General features: G+C 38.1%; 1 protein-coding gene across 2 annotated transcripts in view; it reads right to left on the bottom strand.

Moving 5' to 3' along the window:
- LOC122454497 (regulator of G protein signaling 7 binding protein) overlaps nucleotides 1–24,713 on the bottom strand; it is a 106,142-nt gene that overhangs the window by 28,022 nt on the left and 53,407 nt on the right. For both annotated transcript variants that reach the window (XM_043489029.1, XM_043489030.1), the window contains exon 3: nucleotides 12,141–12,271. In XM_043489029.1, the coding sequence (XP_043344964.1) occupies nucleotides 12,141–12,271 (131 nt within the window). The remainder of the gene's footprint in view (nucleotides 1–12,140; nucleotides 12,272–24,713) is intronic.

The raw sequence follows: 24,713 nt of genomic DNA on the forward strand, positions 1-24,713 counted from the left end.
ATGCTTTAGTCTGAGAAAAAACACTGCAGTCTTCTGCTCCCTCTCCTGTTCTGCAGCTGCCCTCATGGAGGATTTGAGTTATTTCACCCTCTGTTCTGCTTTGCCGCCCAGTTCTGACACTCACAGCAGGTGTCCTCCTGGGCAAGCAACGCCTATCTCAGTTACTCAGTGTGGGGTAGTCCAGCTCTTGCTGAATGCAATTTCGAACATTCATTTCCCTGATAGCGTTTCCAGAAATCCTTCCTGTGATTTGCATTTGTTGACTCTTAGGTTGAAGTATCTCTAGAATCGATTTTATTTTTGTAGTATTTTTCTCCTGCATGAATTTCTTTTGTTTCTCTTTGAGTTTCTTATCGGCTCTGGCTTCCTTTCTTCATTTATATCCACCAATCCAATCTCCATTGCTTTTGAGCTTTGAGAAATTCCTCAATTTCTGGCTTGTTGAAATCATCCTTCCTCGTTTTTCAGGGCCATGGGAGACTGTTTTGTGTTTGCCTACTTCTGTTTTTTTTTTCTCCTTTTCTCCCTCTTTTTTTTTCCCCTGTGTGACAGAGTTTTGGCAAATGAATTCTTAGTAAGAATGATGTATGCGTCTTCCAGATGAGCTTCTAAAAATCCTCCCATAGGAACCCTTATGCTTTCTTTTCTCCCCTGACTATTGGATGGATGTGGGGAGTGGAAAGAACGAAAGGGCCCAGCCCACCCCAGTTCTGGGGTTGGACTCTGACACGGGTGAATGGTGAACTGTTTTTGTTCTAATCCATTGAGATTTGTTATTGTTTCATGCAGTTGGTACCCTACCCTGACAAATAAAAGAACCAATATGGATTTATTCTTTCCACTATATCTTCCCTCTCTTTCAACAACAGCATGAAAGCAAATTCATTTTGCTTATTCAATAATTATTAACTGAAAGTAATGGTGAACACGCTCGAGGTGATCAATTCTAGAGAGGACAACAGACAACAAATCAGATGTCTACCCCTCAATTTAACATGTGCCTGGGGAACACATTGGGTGGGCATAGGTCCAGCCATGGAGAGCCAGGGAAAGCTCTCTGCAGGGAAGTCCCATCTAAGTTTCAACTCAAAGAAAGTGCAAGGGTAGACTATGTGAAGAGGTGGTTGTGGGACAGGGTAGGGTGGGCAATATGTTATAGGCAGAGGGGCAACTGGAAAGAACTTCCAAATTCAGGTTCCTCAAAGCAGTTCAAGATTCCTTGAATGTGGCCAGCAGGGTTTGGAGGGCAGGGGTGGTGACTGGTTAGAGATGAGGTTGGAGAGGCTAGATGTTCTTTTGAGCCCCATCAGAAAGTCAGCAGGGGAGTGCCCCACATACCCAGACAGTGGAAGATCTCAGTTCTGCATCCCCAGCTTCCCCCCTTTGACCAGCGATCCTCGGAAGGAGCACCTCAGATGGTGTCTGTGCTACTCTCAGGAAAAGGGTCAGGCTGCTTCCAGACAGTAACTTCAAGTCAAAGTTTTATTTTGCCCAAGAGTGACTGTGCATTTAAAATCATTTTTTTTTTTTTTTATGAAATGAAAAACTCTGTCCCCTGAAAAATCAATTTCAGGCCTCAGTGAACAAGTATTTTCTCAGGGAGGAGATGGAGGGAGGGGAGAAGGAGAGCCTTTAGAGCACCTTAAAATCACACTAAGCTGGCTTCACCCTGTCGAGAACTAAGACATCAAAAAGTTAGCCACGTTCCTCAGGCCTGTGCAAAGCTTTTGGCCTTCAGCTCCTTTGGGATTTCCATGTATTTTTAGCCTGTTTATGGATACTATAACAGGCATGTTTGAGAAAAAGTTAAAGGAAACCACCCATGAAGCACATACCAGTTTGGAGGGCTGGTTATTCTTATATTCGTGAGAAACGGTCAGTTGTTGAGGAGGAACAAAAACACATCTGATTGTGGGGCAGCCTCAAAAGTCCCACAGAGCTCCATCCACCTCCAAATCCTAGGACTTCACTAGCCCCAGGAGACTGGGCTGGGGTCTTTTATTTAGAGTGGCGGCCCCTTTATCGCCCTCCACTCTGGAGACCTCTTTGCTACTCCTGATCTCACTTCTCCCATTCTGTCTTCTCTGACTATTTTCCTCTCTTCCCTCCCCTCCACTCCTTCTTGCTGCCACTCGGTCTTCAGCGCAGAGTGACGGCAGAAAGCACTGCCATAGCGTCCCCTTGGAGGCCCTGAGTTTGGCCTCTGATGTCCACCGTAGTCAACTTTAGTCATTTGTGTGAATTTCCCTAGGAATCAAAACAAACTAATCTTCTCTGAGCAAATATTAAATCACTGCACTATCATTTCCTTGATGGCAGGGGCAAATTTCTCATGTCCTCTGTGCTCCAGACACATTATCTGCTATGATACTATATCTAGGGAAGGCTCCCGGGATGGTTTTTGTGCTGTGAGCAACTAAATGAACAGAGCTTACAGGAGATGTGTGGAAGCTTATCCACATGGCTACGCTTGTTCTCATGCATTTTCATAACTGGTAGAAGCTTTGTAACTCCATGCACTGTGAAAAGGAGTGGGGAAATGTAGGCTGTTAAGTAATTCACTTTTATCCTTGCATTTCTGAAAAGCAAGTAATTTAAATAAAAATATGTTATATTAATTCAGTTAGTTGTTTACCTGTATTGAAAAATAGTTTCAAAGGCTCTTCTACACTGTGGTGAGATATTCATAGTGCCATAAAACATATAGTGGAAAAATAATACTTTTACCATAAACAGAGCTCTTTTCTTGCCCATATGCTGGGAAATGAACATTTTCTAATTTAGAGAAGAGACAGAGCTATCTCCCTCTTCCCAGCCCCTCCCACTGCCCTATGTCCTCTATACTCCTTATGACACTATCGTCCTATCACTGCCCCCAGAGTAGTAGTCATCTTGGTGGTTCTCCTAGCTGCATGGAGGAAGCAGAATAACAGGACACTGGAGACAATAGAAGCACGTTTGAGGGGGGTCCCTGTGAGGCTTTCATTGCTCCATTTCCAGCCCCTAAGGTAGAGCAGAACAATGTATAGGAGGTATCAACTGTGTAGTTAATTAACCTCAACTTTCCCAGAATGGGTGTCATAGCTAAAATCATGCTCACTTTGTATCACATGAAAGCTTCATTTCATTTTCCTAAATATAAGCATTTCCTAGGCAGAATTAAACTTCTTTACCCAAATCAAAATATTTTGTAAATCATTAAGTGATTGATGGAGTTCACTTTCCCTCCCATCTTAGAAGTAACTCTCTGAACTTCTTTTGGTAAGAAATAAAATGCACAATGAATTTTAGCAATTCATTAAACATGGTGTCTTGAAATATGCACACCAATAATTAAGTCAGATCTGAGAATAAATTCAGCTCATGGTGCTAGTCTAGTATTTTTCGTTTCTCCATTTGATATGTTCTCTTGCCTTTCTCCAAGGTAGATTAGTGGGCAATGGTTTGGTGTGGTAGAACAGTCACAAACTTTGTAGAGGGGATGAATGTGATAGGTGACCCTGGACAAGTTACTTCTTTGAGCCTCAGCTTCTCCATCTGTAAAATGGGAAAAACAATGTTGAGTATGAAATAAGATGGCATGGATAAAGCACCTGGCAAGTAGAAGGTACACAACAAGTGGAAGTTGTGATCATTGTTATTTTCCTAGTCCTCAGCTGACATCTACTTTGACTAAAGGTGATGAATATGGTATCCTGCTCCCTGTTTGGTATTTAAGACAAGGAGACAGAATAAGAGATGGTGTTAGACTGCCCTTAGATTCCAGAAGTTGTTTATATTTATGTTCTTCAAATAGCACAAACTTGTTCTGGTCTTGGGTCCTTTGCATTAGATACAAATGTTTATGAAGTTGTGTTCTTCTTGTCATTAAATCTCAGATTAAGTTCTGTCTCCTCAGAGAGTTTTGACCACCCCTTCTAAAGTAGTCACCCAGTCATGGTCATGTTCTATTACATTACCTACTCTATTTTAATTATTGACATTGTAATTATTAGTGTTTGGGATTTTTAGAACTTTCCTCCCTGCCTATTTCTCTGCATGAGACTGTATACTCAATAAGAACACAGATCTATCTCTGTAGTCCTGATAATTTCAGTCTCCCAGTACCTTGCATATGATAGGTGCTCAATAAATATTTGTTCAAAGGACAAATGCATGTGTCCACCATAATTTGAATCATAATCTATTTTAAGATTTATCCTGCTTCATTTCTTCTAACCTAATGTTCTATTTTAGTATCAATTGCCTCATTACATTGGAAAGTAAGGCTTGTGGCTCTATTCTATTTCTGTCTTTATGTTGCTTGTTTCTTTTATTGGTGTGGGTCATTTTCTTTACATTCCTTAATAGGAGATGGAATACCCAGGAGTCTTTATTGCTCATATGCTATTCTTTGTCTTGAGCTTATCCTGTTTTTGCTGGATGGATGGCTGTTCATTAATTTCTTATTAGAGCATCTTGATCTCTCAACTCCCACTGGATTTTGAATTAAGAATTTTTAACTGTCAACATTTCTCTCTCCTTTTCCTTTTTGTGGTTACATTTCCTCTGCATTTTTTCTATCTGTATATATCCTAGTGGCATAATACAGGAGAAGAATCTATCTTATCTCAGATCTTAGGAGGAGGAAGGGAGGGCGGTATACCTCAAACGACCTGGGGAAAATCTGACTGTAAGCGATGGCAGAGGGTTGGAGCAGAGTCAGAGAAAGTGCTTGACAGAGTGAGGAGAAATGAGCATAAAAACGGAAAGAGCAAGTTCACATGTGAAGGGCGCTTGCACTGGAGTGTTCTCTCATCTCTGCTTCTTCTAGAATGGGAATGTTGTGAAAACTGACCGACTGGGAGTAGAATGGGGCAGAGGAAAGCTGTGGGCAAAACAGCAGAATTATTGAATTCTCTTAGAAACCTGGCTTCGCTTTCTGCCACTGGAGTGAATGAATCCTGAGGTCTCATTTTATCTGGTGTCAGAAAACAGGCGTTAATGGTCAATGTGATACATGGATTCAGTTGTGGGAAAAGATTTCCTACCTAATTAACTGTGAAGATGTGAGAGCAATTATTTTTCACTATAAACATAGAAATTAGACTTTGTCAAATAATAGTGCAACCTACAACTGAAAACTGTTAGAATATGAGGCTACACAATGCCTAAAATTATTCCTATCTGTCATATTCTCATAACAGTTTTTCAGAACCACACTTGTATAGCATAATCTAATAGCCTTTATTAAATGTGTATTTTTACCTCGTATTTCTGTAATCTACTTTAATTTTGTTGGCCATGAAATAGGACAATCACCTTAGTACTGTTTGTCTTCATTTTTGGCAATAGCGGGATCTTATAAGTATAAAAGATTTCCAACTAGATTGTACCAATCATACTTATGAGACAGCAAAAATTGAGAAACATGAGGTATGCAGAAAGCATGAAGAGCCACTGAATATATTGTTAATGAAGGATATTTATAATTTGCTTAATTGAGAGAGAAGGACAATCTTCATTATTAAATTCAAGCTCCCTGCAGAAGCTTTAAAATGATTTGAGGCTGTTTTTCTCAGAAACAAACTGTACTCCTCACCCCTGCAGTAACCTTGTGTGCCCTTTTCCTCCAAAGAGTAAACACATGACTACTCAATACAAAATACAATAGTAAAACTAAATGTGATATACAATCCTTTCTGGACTTCTGGTAGCAATCAGGGAGGTAATTAGAAATAAAAGTAAATTAAAAGTACAGATAACTGCAAAATAATTTGGCTTCAGAATCTAATCACAATAAAAAATTGACCACAGACTCTCATATAGAGCCAAAATAATGACTCAATTGCAATCCCCCCGCCCCCATCCTTGATGAAATAGAATAAATAAGAGAAGTGGCCAACCTGTAATAAGAAATTAGCGGAAAAAAGAAAGTAGCTAACCTAAAAGTTACCAAAATACAAATTTTTACTATAGTATTAAAAGAAACATACCAGAAAGAGATTCTAAGCAGAAAGAGATTGAATGTTACAGACTAGAATGGCAATCACCATTCCCCTAAGATTCTGAGGACTACACTCATCCCTCAGTATCTGTATGTGTGTGTGGTGGAGTTGGGGTGGTTGGTTTTAGAACATACCCTGAACCCCAAAATCCATGGATGCTCAGGTCCCATAGTCAGTCATCTGTATCTGTGGTTCCACATCCATAGATTCAAACGGCCACAAATTGTAAGCATAGTGCATGATCTGCCATTGTTTGAATTCAGAAGGGTCAAATCTATTTTATTTCAGGAAGGGACTTTGTGAGATCACCTAGACCCCTCCTAGCCCAAGGCCACACTAGAGCTATCACTGGATAAAGAGTGTATTTTCTGGCATCTTAAATCTTGGTAGACAAATTTCTTTCTAGTGTTGATAAAGAAGAAAGCATACAACATGTATGTACTTAGATGAGTAAGAATAGCTAGGTAAGAGTTTGGAAGTTTCAATTTTTATACATACAATGGGGTTATTTCCTTTTGTTTCAAAGGGTAGCTAAATGGTTATCCATCTTCACTATGTTTCAGAATCACCTGGAGTGCCCCCAGATTCTGATTCAGTGGGTCCTGGACAGGATCCGTGCATCTCCATGTTTATGCAGCATCCTGGATAATTTTGTAAGTAGTACCTTCTAAGTAGTACTAACGATTTACATTCTAAGTAGTACTTTAGGAGAATAAAATAGAAATCCAAATGGAGACTTAATCCTACAAAGAGGAGAAGTCAAAGGTGCTCTTAGGTATACTCTTTTAAGAGTTTTACTTAGATGGTAAGATGCTAGAGCAGGGAGCAAGGGCTTATATTTTTAAAGGAAGAGACAGAGAAGGGCATCAATCAGAGACTGACAGTGAAGACAGGAGGCAGTGCAGGTCAGATGAAATGATCAGTTAAGAATCTATGTGCTTTTTATTATCATGGAAGAAATAAAAAAGGAAATCAAAATATACATAGAAACAAATGAAAATATGACAACCCAAAACCTATGGGATTCAGTAAAAGCAGTGTTACACTGCTTAGCACTTAGCAATGTAAGCTTACCTCAAGAAACAAGAGAAAAATCAAATAAATAACCTAACTTTACACATAAAGCATCTGGAAAAAAGAAATGAAGAACCCCAGTGTTAGTAGAGGGAAAGAAACAATAAAAATCAGAGCAGAAGTAAGTGAAAAAGAAACAAGAGAGACTATAGCAAAAATAAACAAAACTAAAATCTGGTTCTTTGAGAAGTTAAATAAAATAGACAAACCATTAGCCAGACTCATCAAGGAAAAAAGGGAGAAGAATCAAATCAAAAAAATTAGAAATGAAAATGTAGAAATCACAACAGACAAATAGAAATACAAAGGATCGTAAGAGACTACTATCAGCAACTTATATGCCAATAAAATGGACAACTTGGAAGGAATGGATGAATTCTTAGAAAAGTATAACCTTCCAAACCTGAACCAGGAAGAAATAGAAAATCTTAACAAACCCATCACAAGCACAGAAATCGAAACTCTAATACAAAATCTTCCAACAAACAAAAGCCCAGGACCAGATGGCTTCACAGGTGAATTCTACCAAAAATTTAGAGAAGAGCTAACACCTATCCTACTCAAGATCCTATCTTCCAGAAAATTGTAGAGGAAACTCATTCTATGAGGTCACCATCACCCTAATACCAAAACCAGACAAAGATGCCACAAAAAAAGAAAACTATAGGCCAATATCAATGATGAACATAGATGCAAAAATCCTCCACAAAATTCTAGCAAACAGAACCCAACAACATATTAAAAAGATCATACATCATGGCCAGTGGGCTTTATCCCAGGGATGCAAGGATTCTTCAATATTCACAAATCAATCAATGTGATATACAACATTAACAGCTTGAAAGATAAAAACCATATGATTATCTCAATAGATGCAGAGAAAGCCTTTGACAAAATTCAACACCCACTTATGATAAAAACTCTCCAGAAAGCAGGCATAGAAGGAACATGCCTCAACAAAATAAAAGCCATATGTAATAAACCCATAGCAAACATTATCCTCAATGGGAAAAAATTGAAAGCATATCCCCTAAAATCAGGAACAAGACAAGGGTGTCCACTCTCACCACTACTATTAAACATACTTTTGGAAGTTTTAGCCACAGCAATCACAGAAGAAAAAGAAATAAAAGGAATCCAGATTGGAAAAGAAGAAGTAAGATTCTCACTGTTTGCAGATGACATGATTCGCTACATAGAAAACCCTAAAGACACCACCAGAAAATTACTAGAGCTAATCAATGAATATAGTAAAGTTGCAGGATATAAAATTAACACACAGAAATCCCTTGCATTCCTATACATTAACAATGAGAAAACAGAGAAATTAGGGAAACAACCCCATTCACCATTTCAACAAAAAGAATAAAGTACTTAGGAATAAATTTACCTAAAAAAACAGAAGACCTATATATAGAAAACTATAAACCACTGATGAAAGAAATCAAAGATGACACAAATAGATGGAGAAACATACCATGTTCATGGATCAGTTCAGTTCAGTTGCTCAGTTGTGTCCGACTCTGCAACCCCATGAATCACAGCACACCAGGCTTCCCTGTCCAGCACCAACTCCCAGAGTTTACTCAAACACATGTCCATCGAGTCGGTGATGCCATCCAGCCATCTCATCCTTTGTCATCCCCTTGTCCTCCTGCCCCCAATCCCTCCCAGCATCAGGGTTCTTTTCCAATGAGTCAACTTTTCGCATGAGGTGGCCAAAGTACTGGAGTTTCAGCTTCAGCATCAGTCCTTCCAATGAACACCCAGGACTGATCTCCTTTAGGATGGACTGCTTGGATCTCCTTGCAGTCCAAGGGACTCTCAAGAGTCTTCTCCAACACCACAGTTTAAAAGCATCAATTCTTTGGTGCTCAGCTTTCTTCACAGTCCAACTATCACATCCATACATGACCACTAGAAAAGCCATAGCCTTGACTAGATGGACCTTTGTTGGCAAAGTAATGTCTCTGCTTTTAAATATGCTGTCTAGGTTGGTCATAAATTTCCTTCCAAGGAGTAAATGTCTTTTTAATTTCATGGCTGCAGACACCACCTGCAGTGATTTTGGAGCCCAAAAAAATAAAGTCTGACACTGTTTCCACTGTTTCCCCATCTATTTGCCATGAAGTGATGGGACCAGATGCCATGATCTTAGTTTTCTGAATGTTGAGCTTTAAGCAAACTTTTTCACTCTCCTCTTTCACTTTCATCAAGAGGTTTTTTGGTTCTTCTTCACTTTCTGCCATAAGGGTGGTGTCATCTGCATATCTGAGGTTATTGATATTTCTCCCGCAATCTTGATTCCAGCTTATGCTTCATCCAGCCCAGCGTTTCTCATGATGTACTGTGCATATAAGTTAAATAAGCAGGGTGATAATATACAGCCTTGATGTACTTCTTTTCCTATTTGGAACCAGTCTGTTGTTCCATGTCCAGTTCTAACTGTTGCTTCCTGACCTGCATATAGGTTTCTCAAGAGGCAGGTCTGGTGGTCTGGTATTCTGTGTAAATTCTTTCAGAATTTTCCACAGTTTATTGTGATCCACACAGTCAAAGGCTTTGGCATAGTCAATAAAGCAGAAATAGATGTTTATCTGGAACTGTCTCGCTTTTTCAATGATCCAGCAGATCAGAAAAATCAATATAGTGAAAATAGTTTACTACCCAAAGCAATTTATAGATTCAATGCAATCCCTATCAAGCTACCAATGGTATTTTCACAGAACTAGAACAAATAATTTCACGATTTGTATGGAAAAACAGAAAACCTTGAATAGCCAAAGCAATCTTGAGAAAGAAGAATGGAACTGGAGGAATCAACCTGCCTGACTTCAGACTATACTACAAAGCTACAGTCATCAAGACAATATGGTACTGGCACAAAGACAGAAATATAGATCAATGGAACAAAATAGAAAGCCCAGAGATAAATCCACGTACCTATGGATGCCTTATCTTTGACAAAGGAGGCAAAATTATACAATGGAGAAAAGACAATCTCTTTAACAAGTGGTGCTGGTAAAAGTGGTCAACAACCTGTAAAGAATGAAACTAGAACACTTTCTAACACCATACAGAAAAATAAACTCAAAATGGATTAAAAATCTAAATGTAAGACCAGAAACTATAAAATTCCTAGAGGAAAACATAGGCAGAGTACTCTCTGACATAAATCATAGTGAGATCCTCTATGACCCACCACTCAGTAATGGAAATAAAAGCAACATTAAGCTAATGGGACCTAATTAAACTTAAAAGCTTTTGTACAACAAAGGAAACTATAATCAAGGTGAAAAGACAGCCTTCAGAATGGGAGAAAATACTAGCAAATGCAGCAACTCACAAAGAATTAATCTCAAAAATATCCAAGCAGTTCATTCAGCTCAATACCAGAAAAACAAATGACCCAATAAAAAAATGGGCCAAAGAACCAAACAGACATTTCTTTAAAGAAGACATACAGATGGCTAACAAACACATGAAAATATGCTCAACATCACTCATTATCAGAGAAATTCAAATCAAAACCATAATGAGGTACCATCTCACAATGGTCAGAATGGCTGCAATCAAAAAGTCTACAAACAATAAATGCTGGAGAGGGTTTGGAGAAAAGGGAACCCTTTTACATTGTTGGTGGGAATGCAATCTAGTACAGCCACTGTGGAGAACAGTGTGTGTGTGTGTGTGTGTTAGTTGCTCAGTCATGTCTGACTCTTAGTGACCCCATGGACTGTAGCCTACAGGACACCTCTGTCCATGGGATTCTCCAGGCAAGAATACTGGAGTGGGTTGCCACTTCTTTCTCTGAGAACAGTTTGGAGATTCCTTAAAAAACTGGAAATAGAACTGCCATACGACCCAGCAATCCCACTGCTGGGCATACACACCGAGGAAACCGGAGTTGAAAGAGACACGTGTACCCCAATGTTCATCACAGCACTGTTTACAATAGTTAGGACATGGAAGCAACTTAGATGTCCATAGGCAGACAAATGGATAAGAAAATTGTGGTACATATACACAATGGAATATCAGTCAGCTATTAAAAAGAACACATTTGAATCAGTTCTAATGAGGTAGATGAAACTGGAGCCTATTATACAGAGTGAAGTAAGTCCAAAAGAAAAATACCAATACAGTATATTAACACATATATATGGAATTTAGAAAGATGGTAATGACCCTATGTGCAAGACAGCAAAAGAGACACAGATATAAAGAACAGACTTTTGGAATCTCTGGGAGAAGGCAAGGGTGGGATGACTTTAGAGAATAGCATTGAAACTTGTATATTACCATATATGAAATAGATGACCAGTCCAAGTTCAATGCATGAAGCAGGACACTCAAAGCTGGTACACTGAGATGACCCAGAGGGATGGGATGGGAAGGGAAGGGAGCTAATCTAGAGTGGGAGAAATTCTCTCTATGCATATGTGATGACTGAAACTGTTGGAATCAGTTTGTAAATGTGGGGGAAGGCAGTTTGAGCGTTAACACCAACACCCAGGAGAAGGCAGAGCATCGCTCAGAATGGAATTCAGGTCTGATCAAACCATGCTGAAGCCACTGGCATCTCTGGAGATTTCAGTTCTTTAGGCCAATATAGTCTCTTTATAAGTTAAAACCAGAGGATGAAATTTTTCAGTCACTAATATGCCTCCCTATTGTTTATTGAATTTCCCCTATTTTATCTTTGGGGCACAATTTGTGATTTGTCATCTTGCAATCAAATACATTTAGGGACATAGCAGCAATTTTGGATAGCATTTACTACCCCAGTAAGATCATTATATAGTTTTACTGCCCACACTGATTCTAGCCAAAATCATGTTCACGAGGGGTAAGATAATAAATTTGAGAACTGTTTCTACCACAATTTCTGTTCAAGATAATCAGGGTTGTTATGCATGTTGATAGTACTGATATAGGCTTCTTTTATTTATTTCAAATATTTCCTGAACATATTCTAATTGTGTATAGGTAAACATATGGTACATATTGGCCTTTGCAAAATATAAGTTTTGCTTTAACATTTCTCACTGTTTATGGCAATATATTAAATGTAGATACCTTTTCGATGAAATTGAAGAGACCCCAGCAGGCATATAGATTTTAGCATTTCTGTTGTGTACATTTCTAAGCAGCATTGCAGCTGAATGTAGAGCCGACAGATTTCTGGATGGATCTCACCATCTTCCGGGCTGCAACAGAATGAAGGAGAAAAGCTGTGAACATTCTCAAGATTTCACTCATCAGCCATTTGTCTCAGTTCTGAGAGGGGAAAATGCTCACTAAAGATTTCTAAAGCCTTGAGTCTAAAATATAGGACTTTTTGCTTTCAAACCAATAACTAATGTCACAGTTCTTACATAAGTATCTTTCTGACTAACAGCTCTTAATATTTTTCCTCTTCAGCAGCAGATTTCTGCTAGGAGCTTAAAATCATAAATGTTTTAAGTAATTGAAAATATCAGACATTTTCAACTTAAGTATTGGAACAAATTTCCAAAATATATTTAAACCTAAGGCTATCCTAATCTGTAAGACTAGATTAAAAACTCTTATTTTTGGAGAAACTAATGAAGAGCTATTCAATTACCAGCTAGAAGATAGCTCTTTAATATTAAGGCCCTAGGATAACATGGTTAGAGAGCCAAGATAGAAATTATTTTTATCAAGGTCTTTTGTCTCAGTCTAAAGGACATCCCTTTATTGTTTGCTATGGTTAATTTAAGAAAGATTAAGTGTTTTAATTGAAAAAATGAAAAATTTATGAAAAATGAAATGTAATAAAATTCTAATAATTTTGCTTTATGATCTAATTCTAAATAAATACTAAATTTATGCTCTCAAATTTATTTGAAGCCTTGAGCCATTCTCTATTAACTATGGTAAAATATACAAATGTGAATATGATAAAACATGAAGTGATCACTTTTGTTTTTTGAGAGGACAGAAATTAGTTGTGGATAGGACACTATTTTATATGTAACTAAAATAGCATGTATTGAATAAAGAAAACTAAATAAAAGGGATACAGTTTAGAGCTAGATTATAAATGGAAGAAGCCTAAAAGTGGACTCTGTCAAATACCCTAGGGTATTTTTACTTCTATCTCCATTCATTTAAAATGCAATGAAATCTGACTAAGCAATGCAGCATTTGGATTTGATTCCTTTGTAAAGTGGTCAGTGGCAAAACAGCAGGGGCAATTATCAGAAAAAAAAGGTGACTTCATTTTTATAAAAGTTCTGGAATCACACTAAATAGAATTTGTATTTACACAGCAATTTACCATAATAATAAGTTTTCATTTTCAATATTTATTTAGTAGATGAGCCAGCATATATCTAACTGTATGGTTATGTAACACAGAAAAATGCAAAATCTTTTGCCTGAGTATGAACGATGCCTGCAAAATTATTCTGTCTTTCCTGTGTCAGAACAAAGGACTTCATAAAAGCTTACATGCAAAATTTGGCTTTATCTAAAAAATATGAGCCTACATTACTTTCTCGTTTGTGTCTCATGGGTCCAGCCCTAGGCCAACATTGGAAGCAAGTGTATCTCTGGCAAAAGTCCCAGATTTTCTTGCAGAGCTTCTTCCCACAGGTGCTTTCTACCCTCAAGCTGTCCTTCTGCTTCTTGGAGCTTTCCCCCATTCCGACACACACACACCCACACCCACACCCATCACCCACACACAGACACACACCTACCACCTCATTATTTCATATTAACTCCAGCCTTTCCAAATGTCTGTGTCCCCTCCCCTCCCTTCATGGCCCTGCTAGACTCTGAAGGAGTAATAGGCATCAATGGTTCATATAAAAGAAAGTGATCCTGGTATATTACCTGCTAATACATAAATTTTGATAGAAAATTTGAATTCTCTTTATCCCAAAGAGAAACTAGAGCAAATATTTTATAGCAGGTAGGTCTTTTCTGTGCTGCTTCATCATTTCAATTATAGCTGTTTGTTTTCACCTATGCATAACATTGGCCCTGGTGGCTTGTATGCAGATTAAAAAAAAAAAAGCTGCAATGAGTATGTGGTATGTATTATACATTTGATGAATGGGGAAATTAACAGTACAGTATTATTCCAAGCCACAGAATATTATTTTCAAAAGTACAAAATATGTGCTTTGTGGCTTCATTACAAAAATATGTGAACTTCATATATAGATGATGTTTTATGTAATTTAAACAAATGATTACTGTATTAGCATATCTTAAGAGCCAATAAATTTTATTATTTTACAGCTAGATGGTGAGAGACAAAGCAATGTATCAAGTGGTTCTGAAACAATAGACGTCAGAATAGAGATTAAAATGCCTAATTCATATCATTTCCTTGGATGCAAGCTTCCTAATGTCTCTGTAACCAATGGAGAGTCTCAAAACTATGGAACCATTTTGCCCTTCCTAAATGTTATGGGAGGAAGCTGAGTGGGTGCTACCAGAAATATAGTCAGCCTAACAAAAATTAATTGATACTAAAGTTGCATTATAAATTTCCTACTTAAAAATTCTTACATATGCCCATAGATCATCCTTTAACATCTTGATAACTGAAGTATAAAGAAAGAAAAAAACTAGTCAGAGAGCAGTGGACAATTTATCTTTTATATTAGTGTTTCCCAATGCTTTGACTAGACTACATTAGTCTCAGGTCTTGCATAGTTTCTCTCTCCTCCTTTGTTTATTTATTTTTGGATATGCTGGGTCTTCACTGCTTTGGGGGCTTTTCTCTAGAGCGGTATATAGACTCATCGTGGTGGCTCTTCTTGTTGCAGAGCATGGGCTCTAGAGTCCTCAGGCCTCAGTGGTTGTGGCGCGTGGGCTCAATGGTTGCAGTTCCCAGGCTCAAGGGCACAGGCTCAGTAGTTGTGGCACACAGGCTGAGTTGCTCCACAGCACGTGGGATCTTCCTGGACCAGGGATCAAACCAGTGTCTTCTGCATTGGCAAGTGGATTCCTTACCATTGAGCCACCAGGGAAGCCCTATTTCTCCTACTTTAGAGCTCTAAGCTGTGTTGCTGCTATTGATTACTAAAGTTCATTAAAAGAAAAATTGTCAAATGGGTAATAATAATATGTCTAATATGATCAGTGGATTGAAATTCATTTTTGGGAAGCATTAAGAGTATTTAGGTTATTTTTGTAACAAGTGAGCAAGAGTTAGAACTTGAAAATGGAAGAAAAGTCAAGAAGACAGCAATGTAAAGGCTTGAAACTCACTAGGAATAAATTAGAGAGCCCACAGAGAATTTTACATGAAACAAAATAAGACCTACATACTTCCTCTAGGAACTGATATAGCTTACAGGTAACTTTACCACATGTGATTGATGCTTAGTCTAAAACTATTTACTTATGTTATTCAAGTTTAGGTCTATGAGAGTCAATCTGATGCACATTTAATTGTGAAAGAAATTTTATAAGGTGTGATTATTTTTCTACTGAGCATAAATCAAGAACTAACCTTATTTTGATTAATTTGAAAGCCTAAGTATTAATAGAAAACCACTCTAAAATGAACTTAAATGATACTCAGTGATTTAGAGCTCAAGTTGAATTTAAAAACTTCAAAAATAACCACCAATTTATGAAACATCAATCAACTCTTTAAGCTTGAGAACCAGGATTTAGTGTCTTAATATTAGGACTTAGGAGAACTGGACTGGTGTAGTAATAGGTGGACAAGAATATAGACATTAACTAAGTCACCCGTTGATTGTGGAAATGCTCTCTATTATGGATATTCTTGTTTTATAACTCAAAACTAATATGATGAACACCTGTTAGAATGGTTAAAATTAAAAAGACTGACAATACCAAATCTCGTACATTGTTAGTAGGAGTTAAAATTTTGGAAACAGTTCTGGAAGTTTCTTAAAAAACTAAACATATACCTTCCTATGACCTGATAATTCCACTTCTAGGTATTTACCCAAGAGAAATGAAAACCTATTCACAAAAAGATCTTTTTAAGAGTGTTCAGAGTAGTTTTATTTAAAATAACTAAATACTATAAATAACCTGGGTGTCTGTCAAGAGGAAAGTGGATAAAGAAACTAGATTCTCATACATTGACTATACTTCAGTTTAAAAAAAGAAACTAGAATATTCCTACAGTAGACTCATACTTGATAATTAAGAGGAGTAAATTCCTGATACACAAAACAACACAGATGAATCTCAAACACATAATTTGTTTTTTCACTTAAAGAAATCTATCTTTAATTGGAGGATAATTGCTTTACAATAGTTTGTTGTTTTTTGCCATATGTCAACACAAATCAGCCATAGGTATACATATGTCCCCTCCATCTTGAACCTCTCTTCCATCTTCTATTGTATCCCACCCCTCTAGGTTGTCACAGAGCACTGGTTTGAGATTCTTGTGTCACACAGCAAATTCCCACTGGGTATCTATTTTACATATGGTAATATATATGTTTCTGTGCTTCACTCTCAATTCGTTCCACCCTCTCCTTCTCTCACTGTGTCCAGAAGTTTGTTTTCTATGTCTGCATCTTCATTGCTGCCTTGCAAATAGATTCATCAGTACTATCTTCCTAAATTTCATATATATATATATAAATATATGATATTTGTTGTTTTTCTGTCTCATTTCAGTCTATATAATAGGCTCCAGAGTCATCCACCACATTAGAACTGACTCAAATGCATTCCTTTTTATGGCTAAGTAATATTCCATTGTATATATGTACCACAGCTTCTTTATCCATTCATTTGTTGATGGACATTTAGGTTGCTTCCGTGTCATAGCTATTATAAATAGTGTTGCAGTGAACATTGGGGTACATGTGTGTTTTTCAATTATGCCAAACACAATTTTGAGTGAGAAAATCCTTACACAAAAGAGTAAATACTATATGACTCCATTTATATGAAGTTCTAGAACAGATAAAACTAATCCATAGTAACAGGTATTAGAACCATGGTGAGGAGGGTATTGACTGGGAATGGGCATAAGAGAGGGAACTTTCTAGAGTGAGTGTAATATTTCATATATAGATGAAAGTTTGAGTCACATGGGTATATACATTTGGGAGAGGAACCAGAGATCAAATTGCCAACATAGGCTGGATCACACAAAAAGCAAGGGAATTCTAAAAACACAATTACTTTAATTCATTGATTATGCTAAAGCCTTTGACTGTGTGGATCACAACAAACTGTGGAATATTCTTAAAGAGATGGGAGTACCAGACCACTTTTCCTGCCTCCTGAGAAACCTGTATGCAGGACAAGAAGCAACAGTTAGAACCTGACATGGAACAATGGACTGGTTCAAAATTGGGAAAGGAGTACATCAAGGCTATATATTGTCACCCTGCTTATTTAACTTCTATGCAGAATACACCATGTGAAATACTGGGCTAGATGAATCACAAGCTGGAATCAAGACTGCCAGGAGAAATACCAACAACCTCAGATTTGCAGATGATACCACTTTAACTGCAGAAAATGAAGAGGAACTAAAGAGCCTCTTGATGAAAGTGAAAGAGGAGACTGAAAAAGCTGGCTTAAAACTCAACATTCAAAACACTAAGATCATGGCTTCTGGTCCTATCACTTCATGGCAAATAGATGGGGAAAATGCAGAAACAGTGTCAGATTTCATTTTCTTGGGCTCCAAAATCAATATGGACAGTGACTGCAGCCATGAAATTAAAAGATGCTGGCTCCTTGGAAGAATAAATATGTCAAATCTAGACAGTGTTTTAAAAAGCAGACCTCACTTTGCCGACAAAGGTCACTCTAGTCAAAGCTATGGTTCTTCCAGTAGTCACGTATGGATGTGAGAGTTGGACCATAAAGAAGGCTGAGTGCTAAAGAACTGATCCTTTTGAACTGTGGTGCTAAGAAGATTCTTGAGAGTTCCTTGGACTGCAAGGAGATCAAACAGTCCATCCTAAAGGAAATCAGTCCTGAATATTCACTGGAAGGACTGATGCTGAAGCTGAAGCTCCAATACTTTGGCCATCTGATGTGAAGAGCTGACTCATTAGAAAAGACCCTGAGGCTGGGAAAGATTGAGGGTAAGAGGAGAAGGGGATGATAGAGGATGAGACGGTTGGATAGCATCACTAACTCAAAGGATATGGGTTTGAGCAAACTCAGGGAGATAGTGATGGACAGAGGAGCCTGGCTGCTGCAGTTCCTTGGGTTGCAAAGAGTTAGGCATGACTTAGCGACCGAACAACAACACATTTGGCAAAACTTATTGAATGGTACACTTGAGATTTGGGCATATTCTTGCCTGGAGAATCCCATAGACGGAGGAGCCTGGTAGGCTACAGTCCACTGGGTCGCAAAGAGTCGGACACAACTGGTCGACTTCACTTTCACTTTGATCATATGCAAATTTTTAACTTTTAAAAAAGAACTATAGGCAATGATATTTCATAAAAGAGAGTATAGATGAGTTTAAATTTGTCCTGAAGCTTTTGTAACATGTACCTGGAAAGTATGATTTAAGTGTAAAGAATGAGAAAATCTTGGTCAGATTTTCAGTATATTAAAAAACATTTATTCCTTATTTTTTTCAGTATATTAAAAATTTATTCCTTAATTCTGTATAAATATGTTTTAAAGCATATTTCACACAAAAGTTGTTATTAAGATGACTTTATGTTATTAGCACTCTTCTTTTACATATTGTGAAAGTGAAGTGAAAGTGAAAGTCGCTCAGTCGTGTCCAACTCTTTGAGACCCCTTGGACTATACAGTCCATGGAATTCTCCAGACCAGAATACTGGAGTGGATAGCCTTTCCCTTCTCCAGGGGATCTTCCCAACCCAGGGATTGAACCCAGGTCTCCCGCATTGCAGGCAGATTCTTTACCAGCTGAGCCACAAGGGAAGCATGTACTTCCACTCTTTTATCTTTTTCAACCCTTTCAATTGATGCTTAGTTAATAAATGAAATAAAAAAAAAATTGAACCATAGGCAAATATTGAACCCCAGTTAATAGTAAGCATGCTGAAGCATTTAGGTGTAAGTTTTCTGATGTCTGCAACTTCAGAAAAAAATATAGATTATGGATGGGGGAATGAATACACAGACAGATGTATGGTAAACAAGTACAACTTAACTGTAGAATCTGGATGATGGGCATTTACTTGATGTTCAAGGATTTACAGTTCCCCTAATAGTTACCTGGCATAAACTGAACAAAACAACTGGGAAGCTTTACAACTAGTAAGGTCAAGTTCAGGAGTTAGCACACTGGGGACTGTGCTTATGAAATGACTTGACTCTGCATCTGTCTGCTCTTTTGCCAGACTTTGGTGTTCTGTGCAGCTGCTCATAGCTTCTTAAAATCCAGCAAAATTTGTTATTTTAAAAAGTCTGTCTCTAATGCAGCGGTTGATATATTTATCAATAGATGAAGGCTACAAGACATAATAAAAGGAAAATGGATTCTGGAGTCAGAAAACAATTCTAAATATAGACTTCATTACTTAGCATTGTGATCGTAGAAAAATCACTTTAAGTTCTTCAATACTCAGTTCCCTTAGCTGTGAAATAGGCATGTGTGCTTGTGTTTAGTTGTTCCATGGTGTCTGACTCGTGGCCCCATGGACTGTAGCTGCCAGACTCCTCTGTCCATGGAATTCTCCAGGCAAGAATGTTGGAGTGGGTTGCCATTCCCTCCTCCAGGGTATCTTCCCAACCCAGGGCTTGAACCCAGATCTCCTGCATTGCAGGCGGATTCTTTACCATCTGAGCCACGGGGGAAGCATAGCTACTTATGATTGAAGTATCTTGAGGTTGGTGCAAGGATCAAATGAGATCATGGTGGGAAAATAAGTAAAAACTGTGAAGGACTGTTAGAAGTTGGCTGCAATCCATCTAAACACATCAAATTTATCTACTTAGCCTTATGCTTGTGTATAGCCTTTAGTATTAAAACTTCTCTGCCGTTCAACAGTATTCTTTCTTTGTTTACAGCTCCCAAACATGGAACTGAAGGAGACTTTGGCTAAACAAACATGCCATTAGGCTGAGAAAGAAAGGTGTGACCCCACTGACAACCCCTCAGCATTTCACAGACTTTGGTGATGACAGATACACACTTGGATTTTGTCAGCTAGCAGAGATGGAAACCAGAACTGCTGTTGCAGCAAATATATCAGAGTCATTCTCAGAGTCAACTTTGTTATTGGCTATTAATTCAAATGGCAAGGAAAGACTTAGGAAACCAAATGGGATGAGGGAAACGGATGATAATCTTTGCTTTATTTTTCAGAGCAAATAATTAAGGAGGAAAGGGATTAACTGGCTTACCCTAGGATACTGATCTCAAAATACCTGCAATGGTTTCCTCTTAGATAGATTTCACTTACCAAGGATATATCCTAATGCTGTGCCAAATTCAGCGATGGTTTCAGAGGCCAGCCCTTGTACACTTACTCCTTCTCTTCATGAAGGACACTTCTCAAGGTGGCTCCATGAGTTAACATAATCAATGAATAGTCAGAGGGCAGTGAGGGCACAAGTGTGTATATGTTGGTGTATATGTGTGTGTGTGTGTGACCTAGTTTTTAGTTGGGGTTTCAAATTCTTGAACATAATTATAGGGTCTATGCAAGTTCATAAAAACAGAACAGATGGCATGTACCTACTAAATAACTAAGGTCTTTCACACCAAAATAAGCCCTGCAATAGAAAGAGGGCTGTGAATCAGAAGAACAGGAACAAGACATTTTTCAAGGTATCTCTATATGTAATATTTGACTCTCCCTATTGTCTCCATTTTTCTCATAATCTTCCTTTAGTGATTTTTTGTGTGTGTGAAACTTGTGCTTTGTGTGACAACCTCCTGTGTTTTCCTCATAGAGAGTCATAGTAAGTTTGGTTCTCCCCCCGCCCCAGAAGCCTTTGAAGAAGTAATTGTGGCAATTCCCTCACTTCTCAGCATGTTAATTTCATGGGAACATATGGCTCTGTGACTTCCTCACCACTGAACACAAATCTGGATCAAACTCTGTCCTGGAGCTATACAGATTCAGTCAGAAAGGAAACTTAACTTTTAAAAGCAAGGTTAAAACCTGTAGTGCAACAGAATTATCTTTTGGTAGCTGCTTTGAGTACTGTATGCAAAGCAACGGATCTCAGAGGGGCAACACAATTTTATAATTTAGCACCGTATTCTGGTCTTCCTCTCCCTGTTGTTTTTGGTTTACCCTCTGGCAGGACCTTTGACATTTCCCCATGACCCAGTTGAGAGATTGATAAATAGTGAGTAGCATTACCAAGCAGCTTGTTCATTTTTTTCCATTTAAAGAATAAAACTTATATTTAAACACACACAAAAAATTGAGAGCCATCATTTTTCTGACATTGTGATACTTAAAATGAAATAAGACTAAAAATACTACTATTGAATTGTAAATCATCTTTTATTTATCTTAAATGGTTCTGTTTAAGGCATAACTGAGAAGAGCTGGGAATAGGTGGTGACCTTTGTGGTGATGCTGAAAGGCCTTTCTGGGCATGTCCCAGGGCATCTGAGGTTGAAGGAGTTAATGGGCTGAACATCATAACTTTTTTTTTCTTGATACTTGAAACTCATGCTTATTGATCGGAGAAAACTGACATTTACAAGGCACTGTTCCTTCCATTTTCAGAATATCTTATTCTGCCTTGGCCTCTCCCACCCTTCCATCCTTTTTGGCTTGAGAGTCTTTTGATCATTCCATTTACCTCTGATTCTTTCAGTGTTTTTCCTCTTTAAGATCTCTAGTTGGGAGATATGGGGTCTGCAAATAGCTCTTTAGGCCTTGGCTTTCCAGGTCTTGTGGTTCTTACAGTCACCAGATAGAAACCTGTGGCTGGTGGAGTCTGAGTTTTAGATTCTTGAATCTTTGCTGAGATGATAATTAGCACCATGGGTTACATGGCTACAATCAGTCCTATCCCACTGACTATGGCAAGGATCAGTTTATTTTATATAGATATATGAATACACACACACACACATACACACACGTCCTGGGGAATAAAATGGAAACCCACTCCAGTATTCTTGCCTGGAGAAGCCCATGGACAGAGGAGCCTGGTGCGTTAAGAGCTGGACACAACTTAGTGAGTGAACAATAAAAGCACACACATATAAACATAGTATTTGTTGTTGTTCAGTCACTAAGTCACGTCCAACTCTGGGACCCCAGGGACTGCAGCATGCCAGGCCTCCCTGTCCCTCACTATCTCCTAGAGTTTGCCCAAGTTCATGTCCATTGAACCAGTGATGCTATCCAACCATCTCATCCTCTGCTGCCCCCTTCTCCTTTTGCCTTCAATCTTTCCCAGACCCAGGGTCTTTTCCAATGAGTTGGATGTTTACATCAGGTGGCCAAAGTATTGGAGCTTTCAGCATCAGTTCTTCCAATGAATACTCAGTGTTGATTTCCCTTAGGATTGACATTTTTGATCTCCTTGCAGTCCAAGGGACTCTCAAGAGTTTTCTCCACACCACAGTTCAAAGCATCAATTCTTCGGCTCTCATAGTTACATTTATATTTAAATTAAGGAAGCATATACATGCTTTCACACTTTAATTAGAAAATATTATTTTTGCATCAAAATCAAGATTTTCAATCTTTAATGCTTACTATTTTCACATGATAGCAGTGATCTTCAAAGGTCAGTTATCATTCAGTGATCATGTGTTACACTGGAAAGAATTCAGCTCATTAACTTTCATTATACTTAAAGTCTGGGTCAGTAATCACTGCAAGTGGTTAATTCCTGCTTTTATCCACTGGAATTTTAGAGTTCAACATACTAAACTGTTGGTTTATCTAAATGACATTTAGCCCTTCATTCTTAGTTATGTCATTAACCTAGGTGAAGCTATACTTCTTTTTAGCTAAAGTTATAGGCTTCATGAATATTGCCAAAACAATGACATGACTTTAAAACAACCTAAGATAACTGGGATTACCAAGTTTAACTCATTCAGTTAATCCAGAAGAGAGTTTTTGATTTTAAAAAAAAGAAATCTCCCCATCTTTTTTAACTGGAAAGCACAAAATGTTAATCAATACTTTAATATCTAATGATGACAATTCAGTATAGTTACATATACTACTGTGTACAGTTACGGAGTTAATAAGTCCATTGTGGTTTGGCCTCCTCTTATGTGTGAGAGACTATTTATGTAGAGCGATGGCCTGAGGGGTGACACAAGGTCATGAGAGTCCAAACTATAGTCCACACAGGCCTGAAATCCTTTTTTTTTCTTCTTTTTCCAGTCTGACAAAATGATTAAACCAGGAAGACTCTTTGGGGAAGGTTTGGGAAAAGGGTATAAAGATGGCGCCTGTTTGTCATACAAATAACAGCGGCAAATACAGAGAGTTTCTTGTTTGTGCCAGAGCTTCCATGCGGCAGTTTAGCTCTCTGGCTCATTTTCAGCTTGCATGAAGGGTTTTGAGAAGAGTTAGAACTTTTTTAGCATTTTGCAGTCTACTTGTCCAACTTCAGACTCCTACCCAACGCTAGAGGTTCTTTAAATACTATACCTAATGGGATTCTGTCATGTTATTCTGTCTTTCCATTGGCACGCAATGATAACTTGTATTTTTTGCAGAACTCTCAAAAGATGACACTTCATGCCAATATGGAAATGTGCATTTCTAAGACAGATGTAACAGCTATTTTCTACAAAAAGGCAAAAGCTTTATGCAAACAGAAGAGACCAGTATCTATACACATGGAAAAATCTCACATTCCATTATGAGTTTTTTCCCCACTGGACTATAAATTCCTTGAGGCCAGAAAGCTTATCTTATTTATCTTTGTATCTTCCAGCACTTAACAGATTGTCTGGAACATAGTAAGTTCTCAATTAAACAGTACCCCAAGGCAGTTTTAAAAAGTAGTACCTAGATGATAAGAAGCTGAAGTCTGTAATTTCAGTACTGGTTCTGCCAGCATCAGCTTCATTTCACAATTAGAGATCATTTTCTTAAGAATTTCCTGTCTTGCAGCCTTCTTTTTTTCTTTAAGCTGTTTTTAATATATTTTACACATTTTATGTAGCTAAGTAAAAAAGGAAAAGACAACTGATACTAACCCCAGAGGTATCCATTATTAATGTTTTGGAATATTTCCTTCCAGGTTAGTATCCCTAAAAGCAGGAAGTCTTATCCATTATTTCCCTTTGTCAAGCACCTAATGGGTTTCCTTGGTGGCTCAGTGGTAAAGAATCTGCCTGCAATGCAGGAGATGCGGGTTTGATCCCTGGTCAGGAAGATTCACTGGGGAAGACAATGGCAACCCCCCACAGTATTCTTGCCTGGGAAACCCCATGGACAGAGGAGCCAGGCGGGCTATGGCTGTGGGGTTGTAAAACAAACAAACAAGCACATGGCAGAGTGCCTGCTCATTCACAGCTCTCAATCCATGTTTGTTGACATGAGTCAAACTGAATGCTGGAGGCTGACCATGTGAGTCCATGTGCTACCTGGCGTGTTCCCATAGGGGCAAGGCTAATAATTTCAGAGTGGTCAAGTCAGTGAAGGAGAATCTTGGTAGTAAAACTACTGTAATAAAGTGGACTCTCCCCCTCCTATAGTCAGGGGAGGAGTAGAGTTCATT

This window comes from Cervus canadensis, chromosome 16 (genome assembly GCF_019320065.1).
Source record: "Cervus canadensis isolate Bull #8, Minnesota chromosome 16, ASM1932006v1, whole genome shotgun sequence".
NCBI lineage: Eukaryota > Metazoa > Chordata > Mammalia > Artiodactyla > Cervidae > Cervus > Cervus canadensis.